Source organism: Canis lupus, chromosome 6 (assembly GCF_003254725.2).
Source record: "Canis lupus dingo isolate Sandy chromosome 6, ASM325472v2, whole genome shotgun sequence".
Taxonomy (NCBI): Eukaryota; Metazoa; Chordata; class Mammalia; order Carnivora; family Canidae; genus Canis; species Canis lupus.
In genome coordinates this window covers 43,107,681-43,126,431 of record NC_064248.1, presented here as the reverse complement: position 1 = coordinate 43,126,431, position 18,751 = coordinate 43,107,681, and the positions used below count along the sequence as shown (strand labels likewise).

The following is an 18,751-nucleotide window of genomic DNA, read 5'->3' as shown; positions in this document are numbered from 1 at the left end:
TGTAGCTACCTACAGGAAGAAAGGTTAGCCCTATTTGGAGAAAAATAACATCATCTAGAGTTTACAATTTTTCCCACAAAGTGCTCATTATTCAATCTAAAATAATGAGGCATGATAAAAATAAAATAAAAAACAGGATCAAATAACTGAAAACCTAGAGAGAAAAGCAGACAAAAAACAAGTGTTTGAGAGGGAAAAATCAGAGAGGATGACAAAACATGAGAGACTCCTCTAACTCCGGGAAACGAACAAGGGGTAGTGGAAGGGGAGGTGGGCAAGGGGGTGGGGTGACTGGGTGACAGGCACTGAGGGGAGCACTTGGCAGGATGAGCACTGGGTGTTATACTTTATGTTGGCAAATCGAACTCCAATAAAAAAAATATACATTAAGAAAACAAGTATCAATAACTTAAATTTAAAATAATTGTTATTAATATGTTTAAGAAATTAAAGACAAAGATGGAGACTTTCACATGACACCTAGAATCTATTTTCTTAAGAATAAAAATGTAGGGACGCCTAGGTGGCTCAGTCAGTTAAGCATCTCCTTCAACTCAGATCATGATCCTAGGGTCCTGATGATCATCAGGCTCTCTGCTCAGTGAGGAGTCTGCTTCTCCCCCTCCCTCTGCCCCATCCCACCGCCTGTGCTCTCTATCTCTCTCTCTCAAATAAATAAATAAAATATTTTTAAAAAGAATAAAATGTAAAGTCAAACAAAAATATACTAAAGTTAAGACATCAATGTATGGGTTCAACAGCAAATTAGACAAAGCAAAACATAAGATTAGTGAGCTCTAGAAGATTGGTGCAGTAAGAAAGAAACGTCCAGATTGAAGTAGGGGGGAGGAGAAAGGAATATAAAATACAGAAAAGAACATAACCAGTAAATAGGACATGAAGAAAAGATCTAACATACATATAATTGGAATGTCAGAAGACAGAGACAATGGGATAGAGCAATCGTTGAAGAAATTTTGGCTAAGAATTTTCCAAAAACTAACAAAAGCCATCAAACTACAGATTTTAAAAACAGGAAGACGAAAAGCAGAAAGCAAACCACATTTTAGGCACATCATATTCAAAGTGCTGAAAACCAAAGACAGAAAGAAAAATCTTAAAAAGCATGGGTATGGGGGGAGACAGTATCTTAAAACAGAAAGAAGGAAAGAAGAAAAGAAATAAGAAAGGAAGAAAAAGAAAGAAAGAAATTGGTAAAAATACTAATTTAAGGTTAGTCTGTAATTAACAAAGGATTCACATTGGAATCTCCAAGGTAACAAAAGGAAAAAGAACATATAACTAACAAGCTAATAGATGAGAAATATTGAAATAATGAATATACCTAATTCAAAAGGAGACCCAAAAAAAGAGAGAGATAAAAGAAAATGAAAAATGGAAGCAATAAGATGTAGCACTTTAATATGTGGTCTCCACTTAAATGCAACTGTAACACTACTTTAAAATATAAATGTACTAAATGTTAATTAAAAGACAAAATAATCACATGAGATTTTTTTTAAAGATCTAACTATGTGTTTTTCAGAATGGACACACTATATATAAGGACACATAAAGATTGAAAGTAAAAAGATGCTCTAAAAAATTATACCAAGCAAACATTAACCAAAAGAAAGTTACTGTAACTACATTAATATCAGACAAAGTAGACTTTTTAAAGCAAAAACAAATATTACCAGCAATAAAGAGGACACATTTCATAATAAAAATCAGTACTAAGTTTTAATATACATAATACTATAGCTTCAAATATAGAAATAAAAATAGACTAAATTAAAAGAGAGTTAAATAAATCCACCATTGTGGTTAGAGATTTAAACACACCTCTGTCAGTAACTAATAGAAAAAAGCAAATTAAAAAAATCAGCAAGGGTATAAAACATTTGATTAACACTTCACTAATTTACTTTATAGAATACATATATAGGACACTAAGTACAACTTCAAAATCCTCTTTCTTTTCAAGTATACAGTGAACATTCACCAAAATTGACCATATCTGGGCCAGTAAGACAGATCTCAATAAATTTCAAAGAATAGAAATCCTATAGAGTACATTCTCTTTTTGCAGTGCAATTAGACTACAAGTTCAATATCAGAAAGATCATTGGAAAAAATCCCCAAATGTTTGTAAATTAAGCAATATATTTCTAAATAACCAGTGAGTCAGAAAGAAATCACAATGGAAATTTGGATGATATTTTGAAATGAATGATAATGCAAATATTATCAGTTTATGGAATATAAGTAAAGCAGTACTTAGAGAAATATTCAGAAATTGGAATTGGTGTATCAAAAAAGAAAAAAATTTTAAATCAATTATATTAAACAGGAGTCAGCAAACTTTTGCTGTAATGGGCCAGATAGTAAATATTTTAAGCTTTGTGGACCACATGGTCTCTAGCAACTACTCAAGTCTACCATTGTAGCGTGAAAATAGCTGTAGATAGTACATAAATAAATAGCCTGACTGTGTTCCAATTACATTTTACTTACACACGTGGGTGGTGGGTAAGATTTGGCCTGCGAGGCATAGTTTGGCAACCCCAGATCTAAACTTTGAACCTAAGAAACTAAACAAAAAAAACAAGCAAAAAAAGAGGATAAAAATAACAAAAATAAGAACAGAAAGCAATGAAACAGAACATGAATGTACAATATAGGAAAATCAACAAAACCAAAAGATGAATAAAAACAATAAACCCCAAATAAACTGATTAAGAAAAACAAAAATAACAAATTGCTAATATCAGAAAATAAAAAGGAGACTTCACTGTAAAACCTACAGTCATTATTAAAGGCATATTAAAAGGACACTATTAATAATGTTATGCTATTAGGCTTAAACAATTTAGATGAAATGGATAGATTCTTTAAAAAGCACAATACCTCAAAATTGATGGAATAATAGGAAACCTGAACAATCCATACCTTTTAAAGAACTAGAAACTGTTATTAAAATATAGAACAGGGGAAAAAAAAAAAACACCTTCCATCAAAAATATCCAGGCAAAATTGGCTTCACTGGTGAGTTCTCCCGAATATTTAAGGAAAAAAAAATTCTAGCTATACACAAATTCATCCGAAGACTAGAAAAAGAGAGAACATTTTCGAACTATCTTTATGGAGCAAATGTAACATTAATACAAAAACCTGACAGAAACATTACAGGAAGGAACATTACAAGCAACAAAATTCTCATGAATATAATATTAAAAAAATCCTATTCAGAATATTATCAAGCAAATCCAACATTATACAAAATGGTAATGCAACATGACCAAGTGAAACTTATTCCATGATTTCAAAGTTGTTTTGACACTTGAAAATCATTCACTCACAGAAAAAAAAAAGGAGAAAATAATAGTATTATTTTGAGGCAGAAAAAGCATTTAATAAAATTCAAAACCTATTCATGATTTTTTTAACACTTTGCACAAACTAGGAATAGAGGAGAACTCCCTTAGTCACACAAAGGGTATATTCCAAAAACCTACAACATCATACTCAATGGTAAAATATTGGAACAGTTTTCTTCAGAGTAGGAATGAGATAAAGATGTCCACTCTTACCATTATCATTATAGCATTGTACTGGAGCTCCTAATGAGTGATATGAAGCAAGAAAAGGAGGTAAAAAGTATAAAAGCTGGAAAGGAAGAAACTTTTTTCCTATTCACAGAAGCCATGGCTGTGTACATATCAAATCAAAAGGAAAAATATTGCCTGGGTGGCTCAGTCGGTTGAGCACCCAACTCTTGATTTCAGCTCTGGTCATGAACTCAGGGTCGGGAGATTGAGCCCTGTGTTAGGGTCTGGGCTCAGCACAATTGGTTTGGGATTCTTTCTCTCCCTCTCCTTTTGCCCCTCCCCCATTCATGCTTGCTCTTTCTCTCTAAAATAAATAAATAAAATATTTAAAATGAGCATTAAAAGTGTTCAATATTATTAGTCATTGATAAATATAAAGCCACAGTGAAATTTTATTGCACAATTATCAGAATGTCTAAATTAAAAGATTGACAATAACAAGTGTTAACAAAGATGCAGAGCAACTGGAACTCCTACACATTGTCATTATAGTACAAACTGAAATAAACACTTTGGAAAACCAATTTGGCAGTATCTACTAAAACTGGATGTGCATTTACCCTATAATCCAAAAATTCTTTTCTTGATATAGATATGAGTGAAATAAGAAAGAAATAAGTGCTTGTTTTCCACAGTATTGTGCTGAGCATTTTATAATGCATATAAATGTCAAATCACTATGTTGCACCTGAAACTAATATACTATACTTCAATTTAAAAAATAAATTTTAAAATATTGCAATGGATTAAGTGTAGTATTTGTGTAAAGAAATACTATACACCAAAGAAGATAATTACATGCAATAAACAAAGATGACTTTCCAAAACAGTACATAGTTTTCAAGAATAGCCAAACTAGGGGCACCTGGGTGGCTCAGTTGGTTCAGTGTCTAACTCTCGACTTCAGTTCAAGTCATGAATCTCACATCGTGAGATTGCACTATGCCTCGGGCTCTGCACTGAGTGTTGAGCTTGCTTAAGATTCTCTCTCTCCCTCTCTCTCTGCCCCTCCTCCCTGCTCACATACTCTCTTTAAAGAAAAAATAAAAAGAAAGAAAGAAAGAAAGAAAGAAAGAAAGGAAGGAAGGAAGGAAGGAAGGAAGGAAGGAAGGAAGGAAGGAAGAAAGAAAGAAAGAAAGAAAGAAAGAAAGAAAGAAAGAAAGAAAGAAAGAAAGAGGCAAATTAATAAATGGTGATTAAAGTCAAAATAATAGTTACCTTGGGGTGAGGGTGTTTATTGATTGGGAAAGGTATGAAGGAGCCTTCTGGAGCACTGGAAATGTCTATGTCTTAACATTGGTGGTAGTTTTATGGCGATATATATGATATATATATAATATATATAATGGAGATATATATGATATATATATTATATATATAATTATATATAATATATGCACATATATAATCTTTCTTTTCTGAGTTCAATAGATAATTTTTCCTAATAATCAGCAGATACTTTGAGTTATTTTTTTAAGATTTTATTTATTCATGAGAGACACAGAGAGAGAGAGAGAGAGGCAGAGGCACAGAGAGAGAGAGAAACAGGCTCCATGGCGGGAGCCTGACGTGGGACTCGATCCCGGGTCTCCAGGATCACGCCCTGGGCTGAAGGCGGCACTAAACCACTGAGCCACCTGGGCTGCCCACTTTAAGTTTTTTTTAAGTGAAACAGAATCACTGCATCTCAGCTTGCAGAAGACTTATAACAGTCATTTAGATAGGTATCTAAATTTTGAATCCCTCATTATCACAGTCTTATGAACTCTAGTTCCAAAAAGACTGGACCCCTCCAGTGTGAAAACATTCATTGTATCACCCAAGGTGGTAAATAAATAGCACCATTCCCACTCATATAAGAACAATTTCCTAATTTCGTCTTTTTAAAAGAGGCAGCACTGAATGATGAAAATGAGGAGGGTTCTTAGACATTCTTCAGAACAGAAAGTTAAAAAAAAAAAAAGTTCCTAAATCACATAGAGCTTTTTACACTGCCATCCTCCTCACAAAAACTCACCTTGAACTTGCATGCGAGTTCTCACTAGGTGCAGGAGGTAGCTGATAAACTGACCACAAAAGTTAGAGAAGGCATTATATCCAAACAAAGTCAGCAACCCAGGGCCTTCTGTATCAGTGTTTAGTAAATGAGTCTTCAAAAGCTGACGGAGAACAAAGTAATAATATGCTTTAACAACTATTAAAGAAGAACCAAAATAATAAAATGCTAATATCTTTTCTCACAATAGGCATAGACTCCTACATTATAGAAAAGAATATAAAATGCAGAATGCAGTCATCCATGACAAAGTAATAAGATCCATAGGACATTTTTGAGCTGCCAATTTTTAGTGTAATTCAGTTACAGTTAGTAAAGTCTTACCCCCAATATTTCCAGGGCTCAAATTATCTAAATATTACCTCTTTTCCTAAGTGCCATCCTAGCAACTAGAATTATTCAGAGGTGTACAAACAAATCAGAGATCAGAGAACCTTAGTGATGGGAACTCACTATCCACTCAACTATGAGAGCCCTGATCACCTAATCTTTAGGGAGGTTTATTGTGTCAAACTGCACAATATCCCTTACCAGCAATATTTTTGTTTCAGGACTCCTCTATACTCTTAAAAGTTGTTGAGAACACCAAAAAGTTTTTGTTTCTATGGGTTATATCTATCAATATTATCTATTGTGTTAGATATTAAAACAGAAAAATTATAAACACAAGAAACACATTAAATAGCCATAAGAGCACTGATGTCATCACAAACCATATAGCCTTTGGAAAACTCTCATAAGAGAATAAGAGTGACAAGAGTAAATGGTGATTTCATATGCTATGAAAATAGTTTAGAATATAGCTAAACATGACTGAGAAAACACACACCCATGCTGATTGGTCTCATTTTAAATTCATGATCATAAAATCTTAAGTGGATCCATGGTTTTTCACTGAAATGATACCGTATTTTCCTTGACCATTTACTCTCCCAACATACCAGCATCATTCTTTCAAGTGAACAACTACATTCTCCATTGTCCTAGAACTTCCGACACTAGATGATCTTAAAATTCATATGAAAATGTAAGGGATCCAGCATAGCTAAAGCAATGCTTAGTAAAGAACAAGGTTAAATAATTTACACTTTCTGATTTTAAAACTTACTACAGACCTCCACCAACCAAGCCAGCCACATAAGCATAGACATACAGATCAATGAAGTAAAATTCAGGAGTCCAGAAATAAACTCTTTCATGATGGCCAACTGATTCAACAAGGGGGCCAAGTACTTTCCACGGCCTGCAAGGCTCTGCTAAATCTCGTTCTCTCACCTCACCTCCTACTAACCCTCGGTTTCCTCCACTGCAGCTACACAGGCATGCTCCCACCCTGTTCTCCCTGTAGATTTATACATGGCTCACCCTCTCCATTTCTTCTGTTCTTTGCTCAAAATTCACCATCTCAGGAGGACCTTCCCAGACCATGATATTGAAAATTTCAGTCCCTAACACTACCTATTCTGCTTTCCTGTTCTGTTTTTCTCTATAACCCTTATCACTAAGGCATTATATGTTTAAATAATTTATTGTCTGTCTCCCAGTTGAAGAATGTTGAGATCCCCAGTGACAGGACTTTCTGTCTCTCTTGTTTGGTGCACCTAGAACAGAGCCTTGTACATGCAACTCAATCATTATTTGTTTACTGAATAAATCCTCATTTTTAAGGTGAGAGAATCCAGGCCCAGAGAAAACCGTGGAGCCAGAATTAGAACTCAAGCAGTCCGAGTCCGCAATTCTAATTGCTATCCTAACCACTGATGAGAATTAAAACGTTTGCTGGGGGTGGAAGGTCCCAGGAATTACCAAATAGAGAGGGATTTGGGTAAGAAAGTTCATGCCTGATGGTCTATAAGAATCAGCTATAGAGAATGACCAAAGTGAAACTGGACAATATTAACCTAGAAAAAAAGTCATTATTTCTCATACGTAGCCCCCCAAAAACTTACATTCTCCTCTTACCTTTTTTAAAGCTGTAGTTAATTAATTGTATTTATATTTTTTATTTAAATTCATGTTAGTTAACATACAGTGTAGTAATACTTTCGGGAGTAGAATTTAGTGATTCGTCACTTACATATACCCCCAGTGCTCATCCCAGTAATTGCCCTCCTTAATGCCCATCACCCTTTTATCCTGTCCCCCCATTCACCTCCCCTCTAGCAACTCCCATTTTGTTCTCTATAGTTAAGAATCTTTTATGGAAAAAACAAAAACAAACAAACAAAAAAAGAATCTTTTATGGTTTGCCTCCCTCTCTGTTTTTATCCTATTTTATTTTTTTCTTCCCTTCACCTATGTTCATGTTTTGTTTCTTAAATTCCAAATATGAGTGAAATCATATGGCATTTGTTTTTCTCTGATGGATTTCCTTTGCTTAGCATACTACACCCTAGTTCCATCCACATTGTTGCTAATGGCAAGATTTCATTCTTTTTGATCAATGAGTAATATTCCATTGTATATATTTGTGTGATATATATACATATATATCACATCTTCTTTTTTAAAATATTTTATTTATTATTTGAAAGAGAAGGAAAGCACAAGAGGGGGGAGGGGCAGAAGGAAATGGAGAAGCAGGCTTCCCACTGAGCAGGGAGCCCAACTTGGGAGTCAATCCCAGGACCCTGACATCATGACTTGAGCTGAAGGCTGATGTTTAACCAACTGAGGCACCCAGGCTCCCCTATACCACATCTTCTTTATCCATTGATCTGTCAATGGCTATTTGGGCTCTTCCCATAATTTGGCTATTGTTGATAGTGCTGCTTTAAACCTTTGGGGTGCATGTGCCCCTTCAAATCAGCATTTTTTTACCCAGTGGATACATATCTACTAGTGCAATTGCTGGGTCATAGGGTTCTATTTTTAACTCGAGGAACCTCCAGCATGAAATGTTTTTCCGTTTCTTTGTGTCTTCCTCAGCTTCTTTCATAAGTGTTCAATGGTTTTCACCTTACAGATCTTTTACCTCTTTAGTTAGGTTTATTCCTAGGTATCTTATGGTTTTTGGTGTAATTATAAATGGGATTCATTCCTTGATTTGTCTTTCTGCTGCTTCATTATTTGTATATAGAAATGCAACAAATTTCTGTACATCGATTTTATATCCTACAACTTTGCTGAATTCATATATCAGTTCTAGCAACTTTCTGGTGGAGTCTTTTGGGTTTTCTACATAGAGTATCATGTCATCTGCAAAGAGTGAAATTTTGTCTTTTTCTTTATGGATTTGGATACCTTTTTGTTGTCTGATTGCTGAGACTAGGACTTCCAGTACAATGTGGAACAATTGTACAATGTGGAACAAGTGGTGAGAGTGGACAACCCTGTGTTTTTGACTTTAGGGAAAAAGCTGAGTCTCCGCCCTTAGAGAGACAACACCGCAGACAACCCCATGGAAATACAGCACAGAACCGGCAGTTTGAAAAACGCCTGGGGCATACGGGAGGGAAATTTGTTTACTAAATCAGATTTTGTGCTAGAGGGGCAGGGAATGTTGCGAGACTTCTTCAGGATCAAAGATGCTGGTAGACACCGTTTCCCCCCATTACCCCTATTTAGATGCAGACACAGGCAGAAACCAACACAGCGCCAACACTACGGAGTGCGGACTTGCTCGCGGGTGCCCTGCCCCGGCGTCATCCTGCAGACACACCCCCTGGAGGCGGGCCTCAGCCCCAGGCCCCTACCACGCCGACCTGTGCAAACCTTGCTAACACTGTGCATCTCACTCCCATGGACTCCAGCGTTACCTGCCCCCACAACCAGGCCTGCCTCAGTCTCCTGAGGCTGCAGGTCGCCTCCCACAGTGGGCCTGCTCAGACCTTGCTGGAACCATAGACCTCAGCACCATATTCTTCTGTGGACTTGCACGCTCCAATAGTCCCTTGATCCAAGCCCATCCAATGCAGTGCCATAAGCCTGGCAGCCCACAGCCCCAACAGAAGCCAGTAGCACTCCAAAGTGACCTATATCCTGCGGAGGGGAAGATAACCACACATATGGGACCAATTATGGCCACAGCAGTAGGCCGGGGGCAGACATCTGGTCTGACTGCAGGCCCTGCCCACCAACAAAAGCTTCACAGAGGACAACACAGGGAGTGAAGCAGCAGTTCAGTATTGCTGCATCTCTGGGAAACACCTTGACTAACTCAACTTAAGACCAAGGTGGCCCCGGACTGGCTCAATAACAACACAGGGACCAAACCCTGCTCACAACAGGCAAAGAGAGCCATTGCAGATGACCAGACTGAAGAAAAAAGTTGCTCAGCCATAACAGCAGAGAAAATGTAATACACAGGGAAGACAGCTCTGAAGCACCAGGTTCTGGGGAACAGGGGACATTGCACTACAGGATATTGTAGGACATCTTCAGAAGGCCACTACTTTCAAGAGCAGGAGACATAGCTGAATTTCTTAACATGCAGAAATAGACACAGACAGTAAGTCAAAATGAGGAGACAGGAATACGTCCCAAATGAAAGAATGAGACAAAAATAACAGCAAGAGAGCTATATGAAATGGAGATAATATGCCTGATAAAGACCTTAAAGAGGGGCAGCCCCGGTGGCGCAGCGTTTTAGTGCCGCATGCAGCCTGGGGTGTGATCCTGGAGACCCGGGATTGAGTCCCACATCGGGCTTCCTGCATGGGGCCTGCTTCTCCCTCTGCCTGTGTCTCTGCCTCTCTCTCGCTCTCTCTGAATGAATGAATGAATGAATGAATGAATGAATGAATAAATAAATCTTTTTTAAAAATTAAAAATAAAAGACCTTAAAGAGGGGCACCTGGGTGGCTCAGTGGTTGAGCATCTGCCTTTGGCTCAGGTCATGATTTCAGGACCCTAGGATCGAGTCCCACATGGGGCTCACTCTTCTACCTATGTCTTTGCCTTTCTCTTTCTCTGTCTCTCATGAATAAATAAATAAAATCTTAAAAAAAAAACATTAAAGAAATGATCATAAAGATATTCATTGGACTTAAGAAAAGAGTAGAGGACCTCAGTGAGACTATTAACAAAGAGATAGAAAACATTAAAAAAAAAAACAGAGATGAAGAACTTAATATATGAAATTAAAAATACACTAGGTGGGATAAATAGTAGATAAAAGGAAGAAGAGATCAGCAACCTGAAGGACAAAGTAATGGAAATCAATCAAGCTGAAAAGAACAGAGAAAAATAACAATAAAAAATGAAAGTAGACTAAGGGAGCTTAGCAATACCATCAAGCATAATAACATTCACATTATAGGGATCCCAGAAAAAGAAAAAAAATGGGGGTCAGAAAATTTACTTGATGAAATAAAGGCTGAAAACTTCCTGAATCTGAGGAAGGAAACAAATCCAGATCAGGAAGCATAAAGAGATCCAGCAAAATCAACCAGAGGAGGTCCACACCAAGACACATAGTAATTAAAATTAAAAAGAGAATTTTAAAAACGGCAAGAGAAAAAAAAACAGTCATATACAAGGGAAGCCCCATAAGACTATCAGCTGATTTTCCAGCAAAAACTTTGTGGGCGAGAAGGGGGTAGTATTATATATTCAAAATGCTAAAAGACAAAACCTGCTGCTAAGAATACTCAATCCAAAAAAATCAAAAGAATACTTAATCCAGCAAAGCTATTGTTCAGAATAAAAGGAGACATTAAGAGTTTCCCAGACAAAGGTTAAAGAAATTCATCACCACTAAACCAGTCTTATGAGAAATGTTAAAGGGGACCCTGACTGGAAAGGAAAGACCATAAGCAGGAGCACAAAAGGCAGGACAGACAAAAGTAGTAAAAGTAAGTATATCTATAAAAATCAGTCAAGGGAAGGGACACCTGGCTCAGCGGTTAAGCCTTGGGCTCAGGGCATGATCCTGGGGTTCTGGGATCGAGTCTTGCATGGGACTCCCTGCATGGACTCTGCTTCTCCCTCTGCCTGTGTCTCTGCTTCTTTCTCTCTCTGTGTCTCTCATGAATAAATAAACAAAATCTTTAAAAAAAAATCAGTCAAGGGATTCACATAAAAAAGGGTGTAAAGTATGACACCATATACCTAAAATATAGGGGGAGAGGAGTACAGAAAGGACTTAAACTTAAGGGACCATCATCTTAATATAGACTGCTATATGTAGAAGATGTTATACACAAACCTAACCACTAATCAAAAACTGGAAATAAATAAGTAAAAAAATAGAGAAACAAATCCAAATATATCACTAAAGAAACCAAACAAAATCATGAGACAAGAGAGCAAGAGAAGAAAAAAACAGAGAACTACAAAAATAATAATAAAACAAGTAACAAAATGACAATAAGTTCTCATCTATCAATAATTACTTTGAATGTAAATGGACTAAATGCTCCAATCAAAAAAACACAGGGTTATGGAATAAGAAAGCAAGACTCGTCTATATGCTGATTACAATTCAGACCTAAAGACACATGCAGATTGAAAGAGAAGGGATGGAAAAACATTTATCATGAAAATGGAAGTGAGAAGAAACACAGGATAGCAGTATTTATATTGGACAAAATAAACATTAAAACAAAGACTGTAGCAAGAGACAAAGAAAGACACCATATAGGGAAATAATCCTACAAGAAGACATCACAATTGTATATATTTATGTACCCAACATGGGAGCAACCAAATACATGAAGCAGCTATTAACAAACATAAAGGAGCTAATGAATAGTAATACAATAATATAGGGGACTTTAGCACCCCACTTACATCAATGGATAGGTCATCCAAACAGAAAATTAATGTGAAAACAGTGGGGTTGAATGACACATTGGACCAGATGGATCTAACAGATATTCAGAACATTCCATCCTAGAATAATGGAATACACATTCTTTTCAAGTGCACATGAAGCATTCTCCAAAATAGATTAGGCCCAAAACAAGGCTCAACAAATTCAAAAAGATCAAAGACATACCCTCTATCTTTTCCTACCATAGTACTATGAAACTAGAAGTCAACCACAAGAAAAAAATCTGGAAAGAATATAAATACATGGAGGTTAAACAATATGCTATTAAACAATGAATGGATCAACCAGAGAAATCAAGGAGGAAACCAAAAATACATGGAGACAAACAAAAATGAAAAAAAAAAATGATCCAAAATTCTTGGGATACAGCAAAAGCTGTGTGAAGAGGGAATTTTAGGGGTGCCTGTGTGGCTCTCATGAATAAATGGCTCAGTCAGTTAGGCTTCTGCCTTCAGCTCAGGCCATGATCCCAGGATGCTGGGTCAAGTCCAGTGTCAGGCTCCTTGCTCAGTGGGGAGCCTGCTTCTCCCTCTGCCTGCCACTCCCACCCCCACCGCCCCGTGATGTGTCTCTCTCTGACAAATAAATAAATACAATCTTTTTTAAAAAGAAGGAATTTTATAAATTTACAGGCCTACCTCAACGAGCAAGAAAAATATTAAATAAACAACCTAACCTTACACCTACAGGAGTTAGAAAAGGAATAACAAACAAAACCTAAAAACAATAGTAGGAAGGAAATAATAAAGATTAGGACAGAAATAGACAAATTAGAAACTAAAGAAATAATGGAACAGGTCAATAAAACCAGAAGTTGGTTCTTGCAAAGAAATTATAAACCCTTAGCCAGACTCATAAAAAAAAGAAAATGGAGAGAGAGCTCAAATAAAAATATCAGAAATGAAAGAGGAGAAATAACAACCAATACCACAGAAATGCAACTATAAGAGAATATTATGAGCAATTATATGCCAATAAACTAGACAACCTAGAAGAAATGGATAAATTCCTAGAAACGTATAACCTCCCAAAACTAAATCAGGAAGAAATAAAAAATTGAACAGACCCATTACCAGCAATGAAACTGAATCAGTAATCAAAAAATCCCAACAAACAAAGTCTAGGACCATATCGCTTCAGAAGTGAATGCTACCAAACATTTAAAAAAGAATTAACATCTAATCTTCTCAAACTATTCCAAATACTAAAAAGGAAGGAAAGCTTCCAAATTAATTCTGTGAGGCTTACATTACCCTGTTACCAAAACGAGACAAAGACACGACAAAAAAGAAAACTACAGGCTAACATCTCTGATGAACATAGATGCAAAATCCTCAACCAAATATTAGCAAACTGAATCCAACAATACATAAAAAATCATTCACTGTGATCAAGTGGAATTTATTCTGGGGGTGCAAGCATGGTTTGATATTTGTAAATCAATCAATGTGATACATCACATCAAGAGAAAGGATAAAAAATAACTGTATGATCATTTCAATAGACACAAACAAAGCATTTGACAAAGTACAACATCCATTTATGATAAAAACCCTCAACGAAGTAGGTTTACAGGGAATATATCTCAAAATAACAAAGGCCATCTATGAAAATTTTCACTAAAATTATACTCAATTATGGAAAAACTGAGGGCTTTTCCCCTAAGATCAAGAACAACATAAGGATATCCACTATCATCACTTTTATTCAACATAGTACTGGAAGTCCTAACCAAGCAATCAGATAAGCAAAGGAAATAAAAGTCATCCAAAGCAGTAAGGAAGAAGTAAAACCTTCACTATTTGCGGATGACATGATACTATATACAGAAAACCCTAACGACACCACTAAAAAACTACTCGAACTGATAAATGAATTCATAAAGTTGCAGGATAAAAAAAGAAAAAATATAATCCAAAATTTAATAGTAAAAAATTTCCCAGGACCACAAAAATGCCAACTTTTTCATTGGAAAAAAACAAAATGAACTAATACAAAGAAAAGAATCCAAATCTGTACAAGTCATGGGTGCAATTTCAGAAGAATAATGATTAAGAGAAAACCTTAAAAGCTTCCAGATTATTAGAATTAATAAGAGTAATGTAGAGTCATTGGATAGAAGTGAAAATCCAAGAGTTTTCATGTATACTAGCAATAAATATTAGCAAAATATAATGGAATACATTAATGGCAACAAATATCACAAAGTATCTAGTAATATAAAAGCCTCATAATGTGTAAGACCTCTATAAGAAAATTATAAACCTTATCAAAGAATATAACAGAAGATCTAAATAGAGAGAGATACCTCCTCCCTGAACAAAAAGATTCAGTATCACAATTGTCATTTCTTCCCAAATTCATTCAGTACAACTAGAGTCAAAAATCTCAACTGGCTTTTTTTTTCATCTTTTGTTTTTAAAGAAACATGTTCAGATGGAAAGGAAAATGCAAAAAAAGAACAGTAATAGAAACATCAGCTTAAACATCACAGCTCTGGTGATATTGCCCTGGCAATAAGTTTTCTCTACTCAATGTCATTACTACTAATTGTAAGAGGATTGTGGTTCATTTGAAAAAAATAGCCATAATTCTCATTAAAGTTAGCAATTAAATCACCTTCTTTCAACCACACTTACCTCCAAGGGGTAAATAAAAGATTGTGCAGTAGCACCAGCCAAAGAAGCAGAAGCAAATTGCTCAAAAGTTTCTAATTTGGTTCCTTCAGAAGAAAGAAACTTCTTATACTGTATTAGTAAGAGTTCAAAGGTATGTTAATACTCAGAAGTCCAAGAGGGCATACAAATTTATTTAGTATCAATGAATACATGGGCATTTACTCCATAATTAAAAACCATAATGCACATTACCAAGGACGTATATATAGTCATGCTCTTTAGATAGGAGGCTCCAACCTTAACAGTAGAGACTTCAGCTTGTATGTCTTTGTCTAGAATAAAATCTGGTATCTAGCAGACATCCAACAAGTGTTGATTATGATAAGGAATTCATATAATGGAATGCAAACCACTGAGATGGAAACAAGCGAGCATCCTATGCAGTAAATTCTAGTGGCAACTTTATTTAATTTGTGATGTCATGAAGCAACATAATATCACAAACAAACCTAGGACTTGATCTTGGCTAGGTCACTTACTGAGTAATCCAGGACAAGTTATTCTCTATAACTCAGTTTTTTCATCTGGAAAATGAAGTTAAGTGCCTTGTCCAAACGAGTCACCATTATATCTGCAGTCCCTACTTTGTAGGATTCTTGTGAATATTAAACACAATTATACACACATGTAACATGCTTGCCACATAGCAACTGAGGAAACAGTCATTATTACTGCATAATGAGAATAAAATTTTCCTTAAGGAATGGATTTCAGTAGAGTATTTCCTTGATTTTTACTTTGGTCCGTATATTAGCTTGTTGTTCCAAGCCAATCAGTACATCCCATTACTTGATATTGAGTAGTTCAAGGACTGATAAATGACACAACCTGGACCAGTGAGACCCAAGGAAATGTTTCAGGAAGACCTCCCAAAAGAAGCTTCCTTGTTCTTCTAAGAGAACTACAAGGAGAGTCAGATGTCTTCCCACTACTCACAAAGAAACATGAACCCCTGAAAGTCTCTGGCAGTCATCTTTCAATTCCAAAAAGAGTCTTAGGATAAAGAACTCAGTGGAAGTCAGAGAGAAGAGATGGGGGTGGGAAGGAGTCTTTGGTAACACTGTTGAGCTGAGAGATAAAGGTTCATCGGAAGTCTACCCTATTTCTAAATGTGAGAAAATAAATTCAATTTATTATATGTACCAGCTTGGGTCACACTTTCTATTATTTATGACCTTTTAAAGATTCCTAGCTGATATGGACACCTCAAGCTTCACATGCTCAAAACTAAATATACACACCGGGTGCCCCCCACTCCAAAATCTTGTGATCTTCCTATAGGGCAAATGTTATTTACTAAAAAAGGAGACTGTGAATGGCTCCCCTGGGGATTTGTGATGTGGCAGTCCTGCCCAAGTGTCCCCATTGTAATAAACGGCCCCAGTTGAACAAACTAGAAATTTCAGTATCATCTGTGACATCCCTCTCTCTCTTACACTCCACAAACAATTATAACAAAATCTTACCTACTTCTTAAATATCTGTGGAATCCGTCCACTTGTCTCTCCCCACTGACTGACATCACTCTCATCTCTCACCTGGGTTACTGCATATTGTCCCAACCAGACTCCCTACATATACTTTTGCCTCTCTTCCTTTGCCTGTCTGCCTCTTCAATCTCATCTTTAACCACAATCACCACACTAGTCTTAGGGGACTTCTTTTAACACCTCAAACACACCTTGCTCTTTTGCCTCCAGGGCTTTAAACATGTCGTTCCCCCTTGTAAAATATCCTTTTCTCTGTCTTTCAATTGGAAATGTTCCACTTACCCTTTGGGTTTCAGCCTAAATGTTACCTCCTTGAGGAGGCCATCCCTAGCCCCCCAACCTAGTTTGAATTCCTCTGTAGAACTTTCCCACAGTACCCTGTATTATGCTTTATGTAGTGCTTGGGACCACTGTTTCTTGGAAGCTTATGATGTGCCAAGCTATTTGCAGAGTAGATATTGTAGTTTCTACATTTTACAGATGAGCCAAATGAAGTTCAGAGATGTTATGGGAACTTATCCAAGTCCACACAGTTAGAATGGGGCAAACACAAGTCTGTGGTCTCTAAAGCCTGCCGCTGTCCATTGCTTCATTTGTTCTCCCTCAATTCAACCATATTTCTGTTGGAAGTCAGTGAACTTAATATACTACTGTTAAGTTTCCATGTAGAAGCCCAAACCAATAACCTAAACTAGCTTTTATTGAAGAAATATTAAAAGAAGAAATTTGTTTAAAAACAGCATTCAAGGGCAGCCCAGGTGGCTCAGTAGTTTAGTGCTGCCTTCAGCACAGGGTGTGATTCTGGAGACCTGGGATTGAGTCCCACGTCAGGCTCCCTGCATGGAGCCTGCTTCTCCCTCTGCCTTTGTCTCTGTCTTTCTCTCTGTCTCTCATGAATAAATAAATAAAATCTTAAAAAAAAAAAAAACAGCATTAAAATAACAGCATTATAATTTTAAAATAATAATAACAGGATACCTGGGTGGCTCAGTCAGTCAAGCATCTGACTCTTGGTTTTGGCTCAAGTCATGATCTTGAGGTCATGGGATAGAGCCCCACATCAGGTTCTGTGTTCAATGTGAAGTCTGCCAAAGATTCTCTCTCTCTCTCTCTCTCTCTCTCTCAATCTCCCCCTGCCCCTCCCCCAATCATGCTCTCTCTCTCTCAAATAAATAAATAAATAAAATCTAAAAATATATATAAAATAAAATAATAATATAAATTAAAATAATGTTTTAATATACACAAACAACTGTTTGCCTTTGTTTTATAATAATTTGAAGTCAATTTTTCAAAAATAAAATTGAATAACTTTTCCTTGTTAATAAAAGTCATAGTTATAGCTTTACCTGTTCATATGACCAGACCTTAACAGCTGTTTCAGGAGCAATCTTGAGAACATGCATACCATTTCCTCTCCACAGAGAAATGACTCCACCCTCTTTGACCATCTCTATGAAATGGTTTATTATCTTCACATTCTTTGCTTCTAAACTCTGAGCCTTGAAAAGGAAAGGAAGGATTCTGAAAATGGACAATATGATTTGAAGAACTTTGAAACTGTATATTGTAATTTTCATGTAGGCAGGAAAGAGTTAAAATTCCCCAGCTATTGAAAGTCTCTCCTATTGGGGAAGCAGCAGCTGTTCTGGTGATTACACAGCTTTGGAAGCAGGTTTACTTCGAACCTTGCACTATAGCTTATGAAGGGGGATACTTTACACATGGAACACAGATAAACATGCCATAGACATGATTGTTTTGTTTCCTGTTCCTCAAGGGGATGGACAAATGGCTCTTCCATCATGAAAAGATTGAATCAGAAGAATCAGAGAAATAACATTCCTGAGAAGTTAAACCACTGAAACTCAGAGAATTTATTGCTAATAAGGGGCTATGAAGCCTTTAACAAGTGTGATCAGTATGGTCAGTGTGAGCAGAGGAAGAATAGAATCTGACAAATTTTGTGGCCAAAAGACCTGAGAACTTTCTCCAAGGCATACACTGGAAGACAAATACTCAATTTAGCCTTCAGAGAACAACAGAGAGTATGTCCTGTACATTGAATATATTGCATATAGCATACGAAAGATTAAGCCCAGAACAATGCAATTTGGTATGTGAGTAAAAATAACAGAAGA

At 36.3% G+C, this 18,751-nt stretch overlaps 1 protein-coding gene across 6 annotated transcripts in view; it reads right to left on the bottom strand.

Annotated features, from left to right (window-relative positions):
• Positions 1 to 18,751, bottom strand: part of LOC112640743 (calcium-binding mitochondrial carrier protein SCaMC-1-like) — a 45,267-nt gene that overhangs the window by 3,478 nt on the left and 23,038 nt on the right. For 2 of the 6 annotated variants that reach the window (XM_025417436.3, XM_025417437.3), the window contains exons 6-8: positions 17,960 to 18,112; positions 15,082 to 15,189; positions 5,629 to 5,770 (exon numbers count right to left, since the gene is read on the bottom strand). In XM_025417436.3, coding sequence (XP_025273221.3) covers positions 5,629 to 5,770; positions 15,082 to 15,189; positions 17,960 to 18,112 — 403 coding nt within the window. Of the gene's footprint in view, positions 1 to 2,517; positions 2,595 to 5,628; positions 5,771 to 15,081; positions 15,190 to 17,959; positions 18,113 to 18,751 lie in introns of all 6 variants that reach the window. The other 4 variants (XM_049111606.1, XM_025417438.3, XM_025417441.3 and 1 more) reach the window with 4 other exon arrangements.